The sequence below is a fragment of the Python bivittatus genome, unplaced genomic scaffold, assembly GCF_059951505.1.
Source record: "Python bivittatus isolate LINGU-HERP-01145 unplaced genomic scaffold, Pbiv_v1 ctg000700_np1212, whole genome shotgun sequence".
NCBI classification, from domain to species: domain Eukaryota; kingdom Metazoa; phylum Chordata; class Lepidosauria; order Squamata; family Pythonidae; genus Python; species Python bivittatus.
Window position 1 is genome coordinate 44174028 of NW_028277098.1, and position 20158 is coordinate 44194185.

General features: G+C 35.4%; 1 protein-coding gene across 1 annotated transcript in view; it reads left to right on the forward strand.

Annotated features, from left to right (window-relative positions):
* Positions 1–20158, forward strand: part of LRP8 (LDL receptor related protein 8) — a 226515-nt gene that overhangs the window by 150649 nt on the left and 55708 nt on the right. The window contains 1 exon segment of the mRNA XM_088153848.1: positions 18034–18162. Within this exon segment, the coding sequence (XP_088009974.1) occupies positions 18034–18162 (129 nt within the window).

The window sequence follows — 20158 nt, forward strand, 5'->3', positions numbered from 1 at the left end:
ATGTAGCTAGGACATTTTATATCCATGGACCCATTATTAGGGAAAAAAACTGAAGTGTCCAAGTTGAGCTCAGTTCATAGTCATATGGACACATGTCTATTGTTTGCTTGGCAAAATTTAGGAAGTAATTTATTATTGCCTTCTTCCAGAACGTTTTTTCGCTTTTCCACTCTAGTCTACAGCCCTGGGATTACCTGCTAATCTCTCATCTGAGTATTAACCAGATCAGATCCTGCTTAGCTTTTCTGAGATCAGCCAAGGTAGGCAAATTGCTACCACCTGCTGTGATTGTTATTAAAAGCTAGTTGTCAGCTGCATACCTGATCATTGTAGAATGGATTATGGTATTTCAGGACCAGGGCCAGCTCCCTAGAAAAACTGCAGCCTAAATACACTGTAGCTGGGCAAGGACTTCAAAAGTTGAAATAGCTTGGCTATTTTTAATAAGCTGAGTACCTCCACAACTGTACTTTCCCCTTACCTGCCACATTTTCTTTACTGATGATTCTGACTTAAAATACCAGTATAAAGATCACCTTAAAGCCATATTTTAGCATAATTATATAATTTAAATAAAGTTTTGAACACATATTAGCAGATACTAAAACATAGATTAACATGTAATAGACTTTCATGTAGAGTTACAAGGGATTGTCAATTTGAAATGATAGTACATTTCATATTTATCTATATATAACACAAAAGAAAGTTCACAGTCTTGATAATGTGTAATTAATATTTATACAATAATATAGTGCTATAACCGAATGTTCTTTTCCTTTGCACAGCTGAAATGAGTTAATGTTATCATAATAGTTTATTTATTTTCAATATTTTCCACTCTTAATTCAGTGGAAGAAAAAAATCTATAATCACAATGCATTGCAATAATTGAGTTTAAGTTGTGCTATGTCATTTATCAAGATAATTTTAATCCAGTTCCAAGGCATCTATTTTCTATGCAGTATTCAAAGCAACATACAATGAAAAAGAGAAATTATCCCCCATAATGCAGCCTTTTCCCCATAATGCTTATATTCTTTTTTTAAAAACCCAAAAGTTTAGATCCTCTATTAGGTGTAAGCCCTGTTTGAGCATTTGTCTGAACATCTGAATGGGTGGAAATAGGGCATACACACAGTTCATCACCTTTTTAAATCTCCATGCATTGAGGCACAAAGTCTGAAAGGAAATTGCACTTATATTGGTTTGAACATAAGTATCACATTCTGTAGGAGCCAGGACTTAAATACAGAATGGTACTGGGTGACAATGATAGCTGTATTCATACGTAAACCAATGTGAGCATAGCTTCTTTTTCAGGCTGCTCATCTGAACTTTTGGAGGCTGGAGAAAGGTGCAGACAGGCTACACATGTGTGCCCTTATTTTGACCCTTTGAACTTCCCATGTGTTCAAGCAAAACATGTTTTCTATTTTCCTTGACATATTCAGTTGGTTGCCTTTCCCTATATTCTGCTTTTTTAAAGTAGAAAATATCATTGGAAGAGTAATCAGCAATAGTTTTTTAGCATGTACCTCAATAAAACATAGTCCATCCAGCAAATGTTCAGCTATTGTGATGGTATGTGTGAATGACTTTGGGAGACAGGACGAAGACCCACAGCCTAGGCAATGGTCTGATAAGAGTAGCTCAGTCTGCAGGTAGGGGAAAAGTATGGGAAGGATTGCAGAAGGGACCCTCCCTAGTTTTCCAGAAACTAAAAAGAGAGGAGGGGAAAAAAAATTTCAGTCCTGCAAGTTTCTGTTTAATGTAACCTTACAATAAAGATAGTGCTGATACTCCTGGTAGTGCTTCTTGTCTGGACTACCTCAAAGGGCTAACATCAATCTTGTATATAGAACTACAACTTCTGTAATACCCAGCCATGTTGGCTACGATTTCTGAGATTTGTAACTCAACATATCTGGAGGGCATCAGTTTGAAGAAGACTGATCTAGCCCATTTGAAACAATTCCCACCAGGATGAACCAACCAGTTCTTTTATATGAGAATCATTATTCTGCACACACTTGCAAAAGATGTATGTATGCATGAAGAAAAATCAATTTTCCATATACTATCACTGAAGTCGGGTAAAAAGAGCGCTCAATGGTAAACATCAAGAAGACAAAGCCAAAAGTTATTCTCCCGTGAACTTGGGAAGATAAATGAGCAGAGAAGGTTTAATAGTTTAAAAAAATCTGATCTCAATGAGTGAGTTTTCCCAGGCCCAGATAAATGCTGGGTGATACATTAAGACATTAACTTAATTTTTACAATAATCATGCTTAGTTTTAGGATATATGCTACTCTGTACAGTATACCAGAATAGGTCCTTATGCTGACATCCTCAAAGACTATAAGTAACATTTCTTTCCACAACCAGACTATTATTATAGAAATAGTAGAAGTTCAAAGCTAAGACAAGTTCTTCCATTGGAATAAAGCTTTTTCACTTTTGATCAAAAGGAGAACTTAATAAGAAGTGCTCCTTGAATTCTTTAAAGGGCATAATTAATTCTTATATTTTATAGTGGCTAAGTATATATTAATTATAGAGACACTCTGAAGCAGCTGTGTCCTTGATGAATGTCAAAACGGTTGCAGCAATGGAAAGTTGGGTAATTAATTCCATGAATATTTATTATGAATTTAACAGGTACTAGCTATTCTTACGTATTTAGATAGCCCTGAATGTATAATATTTCATAATAGTTATGAGTGGATTGACAGTTGTGTACTGGATACTGGGTTTATAATTCAGTTTGTATAATTGCTCTTGGCTAGTTTAAATAAACTAAGGATATTTATGTTCCGGAATAATCTTGTCCAGGTCTAACCTTTGCAATTATCTCTGTCATCAAGAACAGGATTTCTTGGTACATATCAAAACAATGGCATTTAATTGAGTCCAAAGATGTATGCAAATACTTTATGTTCATGGGAGGATTGTTTTATACTGTGTGTTATATAAGAAAAGCAACAGGAAACCCAAATAGATGTTTCTGCTTTGTAAGTGTTAATGCATGCTGAAGCATGATAACTGGTGTACATTTTATCTATTACGGTTCTCTATAAAAGGTTGGGCAGTAATTTCAGCTATTTACCTTATATCTACCCTATTATCATACTTCTCCAATCAGTAAAATCCAAGGAAATTCAGTGGAGGTGACCCTAAGATTATCTTGCTCTGACAAACTTCCGTAATGGAAAGAATTCTTCCATCAATGGAAAGAACCTTTGGATCCAATCCAGCAAGCCTATGTTTAACATATTTGAAAGGTTTTGCAGCAAAGTGCAGTATACGAATAGGACAGGGTAGCACAACTGCTGTTTATTCACATGAATGAAGGCTATGTATTTTTAGTAATCTTGTGTATTTAAGAGTTTGCAGTTTCCTAAATGTTAATGCTTGTGAGAATTCAAATATTGCTCCAGTCTAATATATTATATGGATTTGGACTTGGGCCAAGGAGATTAGTTTCCAGTCTTTTTTCAGCTTTAAACTATTATTGGAGAATAGAAGCCTTTGAAATGAGGATTTACAGAAGATTAATTAAAATATCCTGGGCCAAGCATGTACAAAATGAGATAGATAGGCAAGGACAGAGAGACTGTGAATACCATCAAGAAAAGAAAATTGGAATATTTTTCAAGACAGGCAATGAAAAATATCAACTACTTCAATACTGGAGCAGATTCAGGCAATGTAACAATGGAAGACAATGCATATCCTGGCTGAAAAATCTATATTTTGTTAAAAATATAATGCTGTATTTAGTTAGTAGTATCAAAAGAACAAGTATGGTTGTCAACCTCTAATAGAAGAAACTAAAAGAATCAGAAGATTTATTTTAATTTTATACCACGCTTTCTTCTTCTCATTAGTTACCTTGGCCAATAATGAACTCTTACCTTAACTTATGTTATAGGCTTATCATAATAACAAAGTGAGGAAAATTCTGTATGTAATTAAAAGAGAATATGAATATGATAAAGAATCTACTGCATGGGAGTTGGCAAATATCAGCATGGATGCAGCATGAGGCTTCTTCTAGTCTGGAGGGAACTCCACTCCGCAAAATTCCTATAATTACCATATCAGTTACTGTATTATAACATTTTTTGTGTACCTTAAATGTTTTATTACGAGGGAATTTGTTTCTATTCTCAAACCATCACTCTAAGTCAGTTAAATGAGTTAGCGATTCCTCTGCCCTTCCCAGTATGATCCTGTCTTTGATCATCTGCACTCCTCTAAACCATGTTCCAGTATACTTAACTTACACAAAAGCAGACCTCATTGTGGTGGCTGTTTGGACTTAATAATTACTTCAAAATATCTTTAACTTCTCCAGAACAGTCAGAATCAACTTTGAGTTCAAGGTCTATCTCAGACTGCAGGGCTTTTTAAAAAGAATTCTTTGGATGATCCCTTTCAGCTTAAGAGTATGAAGTTTATGGGTCTGAACAAAAGTTTGAAAGTATAGTATTCAGATGTAAAGGAAATACCCAGTGATATTTTCTTTTTAAGAATACGCAGTGTTTCTGAAAATTGTAGTTAGTTCTACAGATGTGAGGTGATCACTTAATTTTACCTTAATCGCATTTCTCAGTTTAAAAGAAATCCTCTGGGTGTCTCAGATGAATGTGAATCTGGGCTGTCTTTAAGATTAATTCTTCAGGCCTTGCTATGAGTGTCCTTGTTTTTCGAAGTTAGTAAAAGATATGGCCTTTTCTAAGGTGATGCTCCATTCAGATAATAATTACATAGCTGGTTTAACTGATTTGGTTTGATTTGATTTTAACAACATATATAGCTACCCATCTTATATACAATAATTGCACCGTGCCTGTACCTGCTCTGAAATACCTTTTTGGATTGAGGTCTAAAGCACAGGATATTATTAGCAATAATGAGCCTTTCAACCACAACTCTTTGCAGAAGAATCCATGCCTGCATTTTTAAAGTTGTGGAGGTAGTATTAGCTGTACTTAAATTGATCGGTGTTATAGCAAGAGGTATTCTGACCTTTTTCCATGAATGTGCTCAAACTGTAGGATAATGTTTCTTGTTAATTCGACTTTTAGTTCAGTTTTGAAGAAACAATTTTCTGACTCTGCTTGGTTGATTTGAAATCTTTGTAAAGATTAAAAAATGGCCTATTTCCTCTATTGTCTTCCTTATTGTTATCATTATGTGGGCATTTGGATTCAGTCACATTTTTTTGCTAGTAGTAGACAGGGGACAGGGGACACAACAATGAGCTGTACAGGTATTTAGGCCAGATGTAGCCAAGCATGCATGCCATGTTCTTTGAGAGAAGTAAAGGTGGGTTGTGTACCAGTACCTAGGATAGGTTTGTTGCTGAACGTAGCAAGTTTGCAAACTCAACTTTATGGTGACTGTGAAACAAATCATTTAAAAGATTCTTAATCTTTTTAACTTAATGGTACTTTTCTTTTAATAGTTAACTTCTAGTTGTCATGTTAAATTGTGAGGGGTGTTTTCAGCTTACATAGAAGACTTCTGTCCTAGTGCATCAGTTGTTTTTTTTTTAATATAAAATTGAATTGTACTATCTGTTGGTTTAGGATTATTTTTCAGAAACTAGAGAAAATCAAGCCTCTAGAATAAATTAAACTTTAGGATTTAAAAATCTTTATATATAACACCAATTGTTTCAGGATTTATTTGAAGTGTTTCAGGATAAGAGAAAAGCTGTCTGTGCATGTTTAGCCTGCCCCCTGACACTTCCACATAAGGATTTTGTACCACTCCTATATCAGCTTCACATCTCTGTGATACCCTGCTTTCTTAGAAAGCTGAAATTATTTATTTTTGGCTCTATTACATTATAAAAAGAAATGTCTAAAGCCACTTTTCAATTGGAAAGCCTGCGAAGCTTGGAGGTGCACCATTGATGAGTACCTGTGGCATCTGCAGAGTAGAGGGGCAGAATGATGGAAGCTATGTTTTGACATTGCACCACAAGCCCCAGCTCCTTTGTATGTGCTTTGTAACATTAGAATCTTTACATTCTTAAAGTGATTTCCAGTTTGACTTAAATTACTGGTAGCATTCACACGTCATGGTTTGTTGAACATGCAGAAATAAGCCTTAGTCAAGATACGCTTGAAGATAGGCAAAACAATTGTGTCTTGTTCAGCCCATTTGTGATTGGCTTTTTGTCCAGAGATGCCTTATATTTCTGTGAATCACTTAGACAAAAAAGTTAATGAAGCTAAGATAGAAGCTAAGTGAAGCTTAGAAAAAAACTAGAAATGAGGTAATTAAGCCTTCCATTCCTCTTCACAAAACATGATAAAACACAATTGAAATTATCCAATAGCAAGTCATGGGTTCAAGCTGTTGTTTACTGCACTGAAGCAAACCATGAGATTGTCTGGTCTCATTTGTCCTTTACGCTAAGCCAGAAACAATCATGTCATCATTTAGCATAGCATGTGAATCCAGCCAGTGTGAATGTGCCCATAACATGTTGAAATGTCCATTTCTCTCCCCAAATCATCTGTAGTTGCACATTAATGAATTTTGAGATGTATGAACCAAGCTATTGTATTTAACTATTATTTGCTTGCTGTTTCATGGCTTTACATTATTTTAGCATTATGTCAGGTACCTTTAACTTTTTAGGCATCTGACAAATATAGAAAAGAAAAGGGGGGAAAGCACCTCTTGGTATCCACACCTGATAATGGTTTGAAGTCAGATAGCTTGAGATCTGGAAAAGGAAGATCTGGTCTAAGCCACTTCTTCTTCCTGAGTAATAAGAGAGTGTAGATAGAAGTATGTTTCCTTGAATATGTGGTTCATCAAGCAGCAGGTGGCATTGTGGAAGTTTTAATCCACATAAGAGTGTGACCTGCCCAGCAAGCTTATTGGTGGGAAGTGACTTTGTCCCAACTATATGTCATAAGTATCCAAAAGCTTGGTCGTGGATTTTTTTTTTTAAGTTTACCTCCTGGCAGATCTTATCTTTGTCTCTTGAAGCTATTTACCTAAAGTTAAATTATCATTTACATAATGGGTATTAACACTTCTTGAGATCCATTTCACTTTCATCATTGTCTCAACAATACGTATGTTCATTAAGAATGGTGGACTTACTGGAAAGGAACATCCAATCCCACATTCAATGCTTCTGCTCTAAAATATAGAATTTCAGGATTCAGGATTAGGCTTAAGGCTCCAAATGCCTAGTTATTTACTGTCATTTCCCAAGAGGATAATTAGATGTGCAGCCAATGGTTGCCAAGTATATCAGCGCAGTAAACAGGCTTCAGTTGAGCTCTTCAGTCAGGCCGAGGGGGCGGAGATAAACTACTGTTTCATATTCATAGAAAGTCATTAGCTGGAAAAGAAAAAAGACACAAGTGCTATCAGTGCCGCCTTCTTCAGACTTCGCCATGAAACATTTGTTGAAGTACTTAGAGAGCAGCTTCATGAATGAGATCTTTTCTACATCAGAGGAGCATCTGTGTATCACAGCATAATTGAAATCACATACTCTATTTCTAATTACAACTTTCATTCATAGCAAAATAGGCTTATGTATGGTCTGTGTTCGTTCAGCTGTGAATGAAACATTTCACATGCAAAGTATTTCTGAGAACACTGGCATAACGCCTGGTGAACCACTGGGATAGTTCAGGAACAGGCTGCCCATCTTTGTTCTGAAAACCCAAGGAATGCCCTATAAGTACATTTCATCAGCTTTCTGTTCCATTTTGATGAGTTGATCCAAATACCTGATTCTATTGTATGTGACCTCAAGATCAGCTTTATGTCAGTAATCAAGAGAGGTGAAAGCAAAACAGCTGAAGGGGGGGGGCTGTATTTGAGAGGATCTCTCTCTCTCTCTCTCTCTCTCTCTCTCTCTCTCAAAGAGCTTTATTAAATTTCAGCAAAAACTAAAATATAGAAAAATCAAAACAAAAAAAGAAGATAGCAAAAGAGAGAAAATACAGAAGAGAAAAAGTAACTTCTGACTTTATTTGGTGCAGTTATAGATATAAAATACATGCACCTCTTATTCTAATATCTTAAAAACTACAAAATAAATCTATATAATCAAAAAATATAAAGAAAGTTAATACAAAGTATTTCTATAGTTATAAAATAAATCAGTCATCAAACCCCAAAATCAATGTTTCATTCTTTTTGAGTCTCAGGTATAAAGTCCAAGAGTGGTTTCCAAATAGAAGCAAAGCCAGACAATGTCTTTTCTTTAATCAAAGTAGTCAGTTTCACCATCTCCACCAATTTCATTAATTTCACTATCTATTCTTCAGCTGTAGGTATTTGTAAATCTTTCCATTTTTGCACATATAGAAATCTCACTGCTGTTATCATATAAAGAAATAAATTCCCATGTTTTCTTTTCATCTGTTTATCCATCATACCTAAAAGAAAAGTCCCTGGTTTCAATTGTACATCCATTTTTAATTTTATTTAATCAAAATATATATCATATCCCAGTATTTCTTAGCTTTCTTACAAGTCCACCAAAGATGATAAAAAGTACTTTCACATTGATTACATTTCCAACATACATTTGAAATTCCTTTGTACATCTTAGATAATTTATCCGGTGTCAAATACCAATGGTACATCATTTTATAAAAATTTTCTTTCAAATTATAACTAAGAGTAAACTTCAGGCCTTCATTCCACACATTTTCCCATTGATCCAACATTACGTTATATCCAAAGTTTTTTGCCCACTTGAGCATACAGTCCTTAACATATTCATCTTCCATATTCACTTCCATATTCCAATTGCTGGAAAGATTTAAATTGGATAAGAAAAGTTATGATTTTACCAGTGAGAAAACTGACTTTAAATATGCTTTATGTACTAATGATGAACATGTTATTGCCCAGATGTATAAACTTTTGTTGAGAGGATCTCTCTTTGAAACCTAAAAGTCTTTATGAAATGGACCCCTGAGATATGTGTCAATATTTCATTGCTCACATGAATTTGATTTCTAGTGTTGATTTGTATTACTTTATTAGATATATAGGATTTTAGTGTCCTGATTTTGTTCTGAGTTTGATGTACCCCACTCAGATTTGGACTGGGGCAAGCTATAAATATTGTACAATAAATATTGAGAAGGATTGTTTCTGCTAAATCAGCATGCAATACAGAACCATAAATTGGAGGATTTATAAGCTCAATAGATTAATGCCTCTTCATTGCAAGAAATCCAAAGCTAGAACACCCCAACAGATGGCTGCCAGCTTCCATCTGAATATCTGCTGCTCTTACTGCTAAGAAAGTTATCTCAATATTGAACCAAAATCTACTGTTACTAAGCCTTCCAGGTCAAATTCTGCCTTTTTATCTATAAGAAAACTCTTGGGTATTTGAGGAGCACTCTCTTCTAAGTCTTCCCTCTCTAGGCTACACATTATTCTTTGTATATGTTTTATAGATTAGTTTACTCCTGACCATCTTCATTATTCTTCTCTGAAATTATTCCTGTCTTATCATTCAGAACTGGACAGAGTCCAAATGAGATTAGTCTAATGCATAATTAAGTGATGAAGTAAACTATGCTACTTGTGATCTGGAAATAATGGTATTATGAAATGCAATGTAACATCACATTAGGCTTTTTAAAAAATCTGTTTTAAATGTACTGCTGTGAAGCCAGGTATCTTTTCCTACACTTGTACATTTGAATCGTTGTTACTATTATCTCTTTCTTCTGCTGTTGGAATTTCTATTAGTGGAACCATGATGGCAACTCCTCCTTCACTGAATATTTTTAAGTTGGCTATGTATTTCCTAACTATCATGGCACTTTCTCATTTTCTTGCTTCAAACAAATTGAGAAAGCTCTTTTTATTGCAACTCCCAGCTTTCCTTACCAGACTTTAGCTGTGCTTTAGTTTTCTTAATACTGTCCCCACAAGTCTGGACTTTTTGTTTTTGCTTGTCCTTAATGACTTGTCATTCATCTATTTCTTATACAAGCCCCTTTTTATTTCTTCTCATCCTTGTGCTTTTTTTTTTTTTTTTTACAATCATGTTACTTTCATTTTCCTTTATAATTTAAGTCTGCAAGACAACTGTTTTTATCTCAGTTCTTCTGAAAGTACAGTTAAACAATTCCTTCTGTCCACTCTAGAAGATACTCTACGTATATAAACACTGTGAAGAAACAAATAAGGTATTTCCAAGATGGAATACTCTGTATGTTGTTGATCCTTTAGAGATTACTTGTCTAACCCCTTGACAATTTTAGCTTAGTCTTGCATTCTGGGAAGAGGAAAATCTCTACTTGGTAGAACTCTTTTCTGGGCGCTATTGAACTTAGAGATACTGTAGTAATGTGTTGTGGTTGCCCAGAAAGTTCCCTAGCCCTGATGTTGAAAGAGTTACTGAGCACTAGTGATGTCACTATTACTAGAAATCTAGCTGGATTAATGATGAGCCTATTTCATGAATTTAAGTCCTTAGTAGTCTCAAAGGATTGTGCTACACAGTTGTATGAATCCAGTCCCTCTGAAAAGAGTGGGGAAAAAATTGGAATCCCATGTTTTCAGTAGGAATTAAGGGCTACTCACTGAGTCTGACTTCAATTCCGAGAGTATCAGAATCATATCTTGACCATTAGGATTGGATTATATATGTAGCTGCTAATGTCTGAGAACAAATTAGCAGTTTATACATATTGTTTTGGGAAACCTTGGGTCTTCTTAGTGTGCTTTTTTAAAATATATATTTTATAAAAAATCAAACAACTAGGGAATCTTAAAATGGTGAGAGTGGGAAGCAGACCTTCTTGTTCAAGATAACATTTCCACAAAAATAGGCCTTGTTTCATGCTCCCGGAAGCTGTCTAGCCTGTTATAGAAAGGATCTGTAGGTTTCCCACAAGAAATAGGGTCTGATTTCTATTTTTTGCATGCCCCTAGAGTACCTGTATGGTGAGAACCTAACAAATGGTCATGTGAAAGTTGATGTCTGTTATCTTGCCCTTCCCTTGAATATATATAATGCTTCTGTGCCTGAAAAGCTCAGCAGTAGCACAAGAGGAAGCCAAGCAATGGGGCGCCAGTTAAGCTCAATAATTTAATGAAAGAATTTGTCCTGTTGGGGTGTAAAGAAACCAAGAATGAATGGGCCATTGGTTGTGGCAAGTCAATGGACTCGTCTTGCTTGTCTTCGCTCTTGTCTGTGTATAAATAAAGCATTGTTGTCCATCCTTGGCATTTGTGCCTCATGGTGATAAATTGGTCTTGATGTGTCTGACATTTTAACCAACTCTTTTTAATGGTCTGTTTTTGAAAGACTCTGTTTTCCCTATATTTTGCACCAATGTAAATCTTGACAGCACTCCCTGTCATATATCAGGTTAACCCTTTCTTTATCCTAGGGTAGGGAAGCCCAAACCGCAAGAGACAATATGTTAGATGTAAAGCCACAAAAAGATAAAAGTTATGGAAACAAGAACTGTAAGTAGATGTGATTTGCACCTGCATCTGAGTCCTTCTTTTACAGCCTGCTGTTGATACTGCGTCAACATTTGCTTCCGATTGAAACAATAAAAACTGATGGCCTTTTTCCTCCTAGAGCTTTTGCGCTGATTCATCATTTTAGTTTCTCTTCTTAACTTTGCATATCAAAATGTACCTTAAAAGCCAAAATTAAAATAGAGCAGACGAGTGTTTAACTCCCTGCCTATGGACACTGGGAATTGGCAGTTTCTATTTGTTAGTTAATTATTCAATTTTGTGTAGTTGCTGAGATATGTAGGAAAGACCCTTTTGAAGATGCTGCCTTATCCACTCAGTGGCTCATCCTTGCCACTGGGAAAAGGGCTTTCTCCTGTGTTGCTCCCAACCTATGGATCATGAGTCATATTTGGCCCCCAATCTCTTTAAGAAATCCATAAATTGCATCTCTTTCACCAGGCTTTTAATTATTACATAATTGTAATGTTCATTTTCTTATTTTTCACATTCAGTATCCTGTTTTTGTTTTAAGTTTCATAAGCAGCTGTGAGTGTCTGCCAAAGAAGAAAGATAGGATGAAAATAAATAAATATTTTCCATCTAATTATTGTATTGCAGCCTAATTATTGTATTCCTAGTCCCAGAATTCAATTCCCACAATTTAAGCAAGCCATGTGGAGGGCACTAGTCTGGGGGAAAATTTCTCTGCCTTATTGAGATGATTAATTTCATGTCTTTTTTATAAGTAGAATATGCCTTTCCTGATATTCTCGTATCCAACATCTTAACTTTTCTGCTACCCATACTTCACTAAATTGTTTACATTTTCATTACTTGTTCTTGTTTTCCAAAAGGACAAGTTTAAACCATATTACCCTTGGGCTTTTTCTGATCGTAAGAAATATTTCTTCTGTTATATAAACTGAGAAAATCAATTCTTTACAGACTTGCTCTCAAATAATGTCAGGAGAAGAACTCTTATTATTTATTATTTTCCCCAGTTGCAGTCTCTTACATCAAGCAAAGATGTCAGATGTTTCCTTTATGAAATATATTTCTTCCTTTCTTCCTTTGATATTCTTTTGTTTCAAGAAACATGGGCTACAGAGGATCTATCAATACCTGGATATATTCCCTTTACTTTGAATGCAGTACCCAGTACAAAAAAGGGCAGACCATCAGGTGGCCTGAGTTCTCTGGTTTCTGTTAAACTTTATGTCCCAGTATTTATGCTGGAGCCTTGCTCAAATGTGGATCTAGTTTTCCTACTCAGTTTTAAACTCTACTCTGTCTTACTTGATAATCTATATTTTTCCTCAGTTCATGGTCATAGGGAAATAAATAATTTGTGGGATGAATTTGATACTTACATAAATTTGCTATTATATCAATACCCAGACTCTATAATTATAATAGCCAGTGACTTTAACACATATAATTGGCCAATCTGATGCCTTTCTGCAACTAATTTGTAGCCAATGCCCCCTAAAACTGATGTGAGTACTTACCAGCCAGACAGTCTAAAGGCCAACACTGTAATATTGCAGGATTCTGTTTGGCTCAATTTGTGGACAGTTTAGATCTAGTTATACTTAATGACACCATCAAGGGTGACATAAAAAGGGAGTTTACATTCTAGCACTTTAACAGGACCAGCGTGGTTGATTATATTATGATTTCCTGGAAGCTTATTTCTATGTTGAAATTTGCCCTGATAGTGACCACTTCCCACTAATTTGTCTTTTTGGTTCTAAAACAAATCTTGAATCATTAGAAGTAGCCCACTGCCCCATTGATGTTACAACAAAGGGGCAAATACAGAACAAATAGTCTCAAGGTCTGATTAAAGTTATATATGGTCTTTTGACCTTAGAGCCCCTATATATACCCAAATTTCCTCAACTGATTCATATGAACAAGTAATGTCACTGTATCAGTCACTTATTGTTAATCTCCAAGTCCCCCTGACAGGATTTTCAATAGCTAGTGGTATACACATAAAAGGTCCAAATCTTGGTACAATAATAACTGCATTAAGGTTAAAAAGGCTCTCTTAAATGCAATGATTTCCTTTCACCAGGAAAATTCTTTGAGTGCTTCTAAATTACTTAAGATTTAAAAAAAATTATAAAGATCTTTTGAAGATAAAGAAACAGCAAGCTATAAGAGAGAATTGGAGGATCTCCAAAACTTAAGAACTCCATTTGGTTCTGGTGCTTAATAATTTAGTCCCTTACAGATAGACGTTTTGGTCCTATCATACAAATATATGCAAATAAATGGAAGGATCACTTCTGTAACATCTTTAAAAGGGAATCTGCAGTAATCTCAGATGTGATTCCCTCCTGTAGTGACCTCCTGGATTGGGCGCCAGTCAATCATAGCTAACCTTAGATCTTATTGTCCAATTAAAATCAGGTAAAGCATCTGGAGGTGATTTTATCCCCCCAGAATTAATCAGGGAAAACAAAGATTGGCGGGCCCTGGGCACTTTATTCACACACATTAACAACACTGGACAATTTCCATCTGATGGAATCAGGCCATTGTTGTACTGCTATACAAAAATAAAGGAAATAGACTTGACCCTACAAATTATAGGCTTACTAGTTTATTAAATACAATAAATAAACTTTATGCCAGATTTTTATATCTAAAATTAGTGAATTGGGTACAAAATGAAAATATCATTGCTAAAGAACAGGCTGAATTTAGAGAGGAATGATCAATATTAGATCATTGTTTGGTTCTCCACCATTTGGCAGAAAAACATTCTGCACACCCTCGTTCCTCCCTTTTTGCAACCTTTGTTGATTTTAAGTCAGCTTTTGATCTAATACTAAGGGAGAGATTGTGGGATAGTCTAAGACATTCCACTATTGACAAAAGGCTGCTCATGCTTATTCAGTCATTGTACTCAAACACCTCCCTGAAAATTAGTCGTACCCCTTGGGGAAATTTATCTCCCCACTTATAGAGGTATAAGACAAGTTCGCATATTAGCTCCATTACTTTTCAATTTATATCTAAATCCAATAATTCAAGCACTTCCTGTTTCAGCCCATCATCCACCCACTATGCAATTCCAGCACTACTGTATGCAGATGATGTAGTTATCATGTCTACTTCACAGATGGGAATGAGAAAAGCACTTAGGGCACTAGCTTCATTTTGTACAGAACAAAAACTATCAATAAATTATCAGAAAACCAAAGTCTTAGTTTTTGCCCAGCACTATCATAAAATTCACAAATGGCAAATAAATGGAATTTAAATTGAACAGGTGCACATCTATAAATATCTTGGAGTACAGTTCCATGTTTCCTTATCCTGGAATGCTTTTTTTTTTTTTTTTTTAACCAGGCAAGTGTCTCATAGCGTACCTCTACAGCTATTGTAAGATTTTATCATTCAAAAGGAGCCCATTATATCCCTGCAGCTTGCAAAATTTTTCAAGCTAAGGTAGTCCCTCAGCTTCTCCATAGTTCCCAAATCCACTCCTTTGCAAAGCTTAATATTATTGAAACCATTCAAAATAAGTTTATTAGAGCCATATTGATGGTTCCAAAAAATATCAAAAATGCGATCTTACGTGTAGAAACAGATATAGTTTCGTTGGATGCTACAACATGGTTTCTCCTTCTTACCTTCTGGCTAAAGTTAATTTTACTTCCTGTGGGTTTGGCCCCATTAGTATTTAGAAATCATTTTAAATCAACATGGCTTAAAAAAGCCCTAGATAAAATTTATTTACTGGGCTTCTCTATGGACGGTCTGTGCTCATTACATTTTGATGATACTAGAACCACCCTTAAACAATGAGTTTGGAATATAGATCTCCAAACAAATTTATGTAAGGTGTTACACCCTAATGTTTCTCATTTTCTTCCAAAAAGGTTCGTTCCAGTCTCCTATTGATCATTCATTACAATTTTAAAATGTTGTAAGTTCTTCACCTTAACCACATTGGATACTTGCCTTCAGTAGTCTTTTTTGGATGTTTTAAGGGTAGTCCTATGCACCTTCAGTTATGTCTGTGTGGTGATGGGTCAATAGAAGCTCTAAGCCATGTGCTATTATACTGCTTCTTATATAAGGATTCTAGACAGACGCTTTTATATACAATGTTGAAGAAATTTCCCAGTAGGAAGTGTGATTTCTATTTAATGTTACTTCTTTTGGACAAGGACTCAAAAATATCCTCCCAAGTCATCCAGTTTTGTGCTACAATCTGTACAATATGCCACACCATTACTTAGGTTTGGAATTTCTTATAATAGTATTTTATTTTGATTTATTTTAGTATCTCTGTTCTTAATTATTCTTGGATCTTATTATACCTATTGTTTTTCTGATATATGTGTGTGTGTGTGTGTGTGTATAAAACTATTATTATTAGATATTTTGATTGTATCTGGCCTTAGGGCTGTAATAAAATTGATTACTCTGTTTGGGAGAGTTGCAAATAAGTGTGTATAAAAATAAAATGCAGTTGTCAAACTAAGGAAAAAACTTCTATAGCTGGAAGGAGCAGTTAGAATGCCATCAATATAGTACTTTAGCAATGCCGTCTTAGATGTTCATTTAATTTGGTAGTTTGGTTGTAAGCCATATATGCTTCTACCTATTTAAGTATCCCAAACATTGAACTGAATGCCTGAAAAAGAAAACGGGAACAGAGACAGTTGGGATAATGGGGGAAAAGCAGCATTTCTTCTCTCCCCACTCCCACTTTGCCTTTTATTAGAAGTTAATGTTCTCTGTTTAACAATGTTTTTTTTTTTTAACTATAAAATATGTCATTTGTATTTTCAATTTTTTTTCCTATTTGGCAATTAAAACTAAGAGACATTGCTCAGGTACCAGTAAATATTGCTCTTCAGTATTAGGCATTTTCACATATACAAAATTAAGGCATTTCTACATTTGAAGCTGCAAGGCAATCCTGTGAGGCTTGCAGCAAGGCAATCCTGGGTGTATTTCCATTTTGTTTTCTAAATTTTGTATTTATCTCCACAGAAAGCAAAAGGGAACCCCCACCCCACCCCGGTTACTTTAGAAGTTTATATTTGTATTCCCAGATGATGCAGTACAAACGCTTAGTTCTGTCCATATACAGTGGTACCTCTAGTTACGAACGCCCCTCCTTACCAATTTTTCGAGATACGACCAGGTCCGGCCCCAAAAATTTGCCTCGACTTGCAAGCTCGCCTTGACTTACGAACCGGATCCGCGGCCATTTTCCACCCGTTCCACGTGGTCCGCGGCCATTTTTCCGCCCATTCCACGTGGTCCGCGGCCATTGTTCCGCCTGTTCCACGTGATCCGCGGCCGTTTTTCCGCCCTGCCGCGTGGTCCGCGGCCATTTTTCTGCCCCTGACGCGTGGTCCGCGGACGCCGGAACGGATTAACGGTAATTACATTGAACCTTATGGGAAAATTTGCCTCGTGTTGCAACCAATTCGAGTTGCAACCAGAGTCACGGAACGGATTAAATTCGTAACTCGAGGTACCACTGTACTCTGTTTTGTTAAAAACTACAGGACGGGCAACCAAAGAAAGAGCCATTGTTGTATTATCAAGAATGTTCTCTGACAGCACATATAAGGATAGAGGCGAGGTGAAGCATACTTTTGAGGCACTCATACTTTTGAGTTATCTCTTATTATAGAGACTCTATGAGATTGTGTTTAATTGTTAATATCTGGTGAAGTGCTGTCTTGACAGAGGGCCAGCCTTAATTATAGGTGAAAGGGGGTCATTCCTTCAGGTGGCAGATTCTGAGGAGTGATCCGAAGATCATGGAAAGTGTTGGAGGACAAAGTGTTTGAGAGGGAGATTTACCCTATAACCCTGCCATTAGTTAGTCTGAGCAGCATTTGTAGGAAAGCCAAGTTACACATTGAACAAAGAAAGAACTGGAGAATTATGGCAACTTTTAGAGCAGTGCTGCATGCTAGTTACATTATTGTGATTCAAAAATTAACATTGCAGCAAGAATAAATATTTCACTGTAGTTCAAGAAGTTTTCATGGTATAACACAGAGAGCCAGTTTCAAGGGATTTATCAATTAGGCAGCTTCCCTATTTTTTCTCCCACTCTTTAAAAAAAAATATTCAGAAATATATTTTATAACTTTTTACTCCAGTTGCATGTGTGTCAGTGGGTTTAAGTAGATTGTTTTCTAATTTATAAACAGTTCCCTATATGTAACATATCAAAGCTTAAGGTGATTTAGCCTGTTTCTTTTGAAATTGTTCTTGTACTTCAGATACCAATATTAGAGACAATAAAAACTGAATCCATGCAAACTATACTGTTTGCATTGCATGATATCTGGGATAAGTTTATTTTCTTTAACATTATTTGCAGCTTTCAGAGATACAAGTGGGAAAAAAATCCCATTTCTTTCAAAGCTGTTTGACCTCTTATAAATAACATCTACACTTTGTAAAATCAAAGTAGCGTTGGAAGGGATACGGTATATTCTTGGCGTGGCTAACTTTAAATGTGTTCAATTTGTTTGTTTTTCTAGCCAAACAAGTATGTCTAGCAGAAAAAATTAGCTGTGGAGACTCCAGCAACAAATGCATTCCTTCGTCATGGAAATGCGATGGGGAAAAAGACTGTGAAAGTGGAATTGATGAGGCTGGTTGCACTAACAGTAAGTCTAAAAACCCAGTAGATGTGCTTATTAGCGTAATGCCCATACTCAACATCCCTTCCCTCCTATCTTTCCTCTCTACTCCATTTGTTCTGTATAAATCTATTGCGTGGTGCATCAGGATCTTCAGTTCCCCAAATCATAAATGCTTTATCCTAGTAGATTTTATGAAAAGAGATGAAAAATTCATACTAATATTGGCTAGACAGCACATTGTACTGTATTATGCCTTAATTCGATTTCTTTCTTATTTAGCATAATTTGCTAAGAGAGATCAGTGGATAAGTCATAGGTAATCTGGCAGAGTTTGAAAACCTATTTTATTTTTGCCTTTGTGTTTGCCAATGTGGCATAGAGTGATGTGTAAGCAGGCTTCATGAATTATTTCCTGGTTTGTTCCTGGTTTGGTTTTGTGTTCTGCCCAAGCCTTTAACATATCCAAAGATGCAAAGATAGAATAACTAAAAATAGATGGGCAAAAAAACTAATGTATTTAACAAGCCATGGCTAAAGTAAACCATAGCTTAGTGTGATGTAATCATAAACTGTACAGGTCCTATGAACACCTCTTTTTGATTCATAGTATAGATGACTTTGGAACAGTTGTAAACTCCAGATCCATTGCTTATACAATCAGGGGGCGGGGAGTTAAGAAACATTTGAATAAGGGCTTTATTCTTATAAAAGGAACCTAAATACAAATGAAACACTAGTGGGTGAAAATCTACAGAACAACCATGATTCCATTAGATTAAACTTTGACACTGTAAAACATATTACAATGTAAGGTTGAAAAATAGTCCTTAGATTCCCTGGTATGATTAATATGATTTCTAGTTTCCAAATGCTACAGTACAATTTTCTTTAGATTTTTTAATGATAAACTTTTATTATTTTACTTGTTACATTTAGTTTTTGTTAGCTTAGACTTGGGGATGTGGAAAATGAGATAAATATCACTCTCTAGATGCAGTATGGCATTTCTGTGTCATATTTTTTTTCTAATGACAAAAAGCACTTGTTTTGTTTCAAACCATCAGTTTATGGAACTATTTTTCTCTTTCCTATACTGTAAATTTCTATATGTTAAAAAAAGAATTCCTATGTAAAGGAAATTACGTAAAGTAGAAAAAGAGTATCTTCCATGCCTTTAGTGTGAATTGATATATTTCAAGCTGGAATTCACTTGGGAGGCTATTCTTATACAGTATTCAAGACTAAATGGACCTTATGAAGAAAGCTGATGGTCATCAAGATTTTTACTCTTCTGATGGGTGAAATTAAAAAAAAATGTATTCCTGTACTGAATGTGGAGGAAGGGGCTTCCTTCCTCTTACAATCTGCTGGATTCCTATCCAGAGTGTTGGAGTAAGTATGCTGTCAGGTATATAAAATTTCTATTCACAAGATTAATGTATCAGTACAAAATTGAACTAATATGATGAACCAATGACCCAAGGTATATTATTCATATGCCTCTGCTTCTCTTTCTTCTTTGGATTTCTCATAAAGAAATCTTACTTTTGCATAAATAAGCTGTTCTGTTTGAAAATGGCTTTGTCTCTGCAGTTTGCAAGCATTCTAAGTTCTGTAGGCTTGATTCCCATTTTTTTTCCTGTTTTTGAAACACCTTTTGATTTTGTTGTTTAGACTTTTTCCTCTTCTTTGTATCTCATTTTTGTTCTATGGTTGTCTCCAAAATGGTATTGGAGGTTGACAGCAGGCTCTTTTACTTCTCTATTCTTTCTCTCTTAAGTTTACTAGGGGGAGGAAACTTTTTTCTTCTATTTGGCTCCTTGAAAACTCCTGGCAGCTATCAAGCTCATCTCTTGAAATGTGAAACCTCTTGTCACATTAGAGGCTGTGTCTTCCACAGAAAGTATCTCAATTTCAGAGTAATGTCATCCTCATCAATCACACATTGCTCTTTTTGAAAATGAGTTCATCAGTGATTAAAGTAGTTTTTCTCACTTCACTATGCTAAAAATCCAAAAAC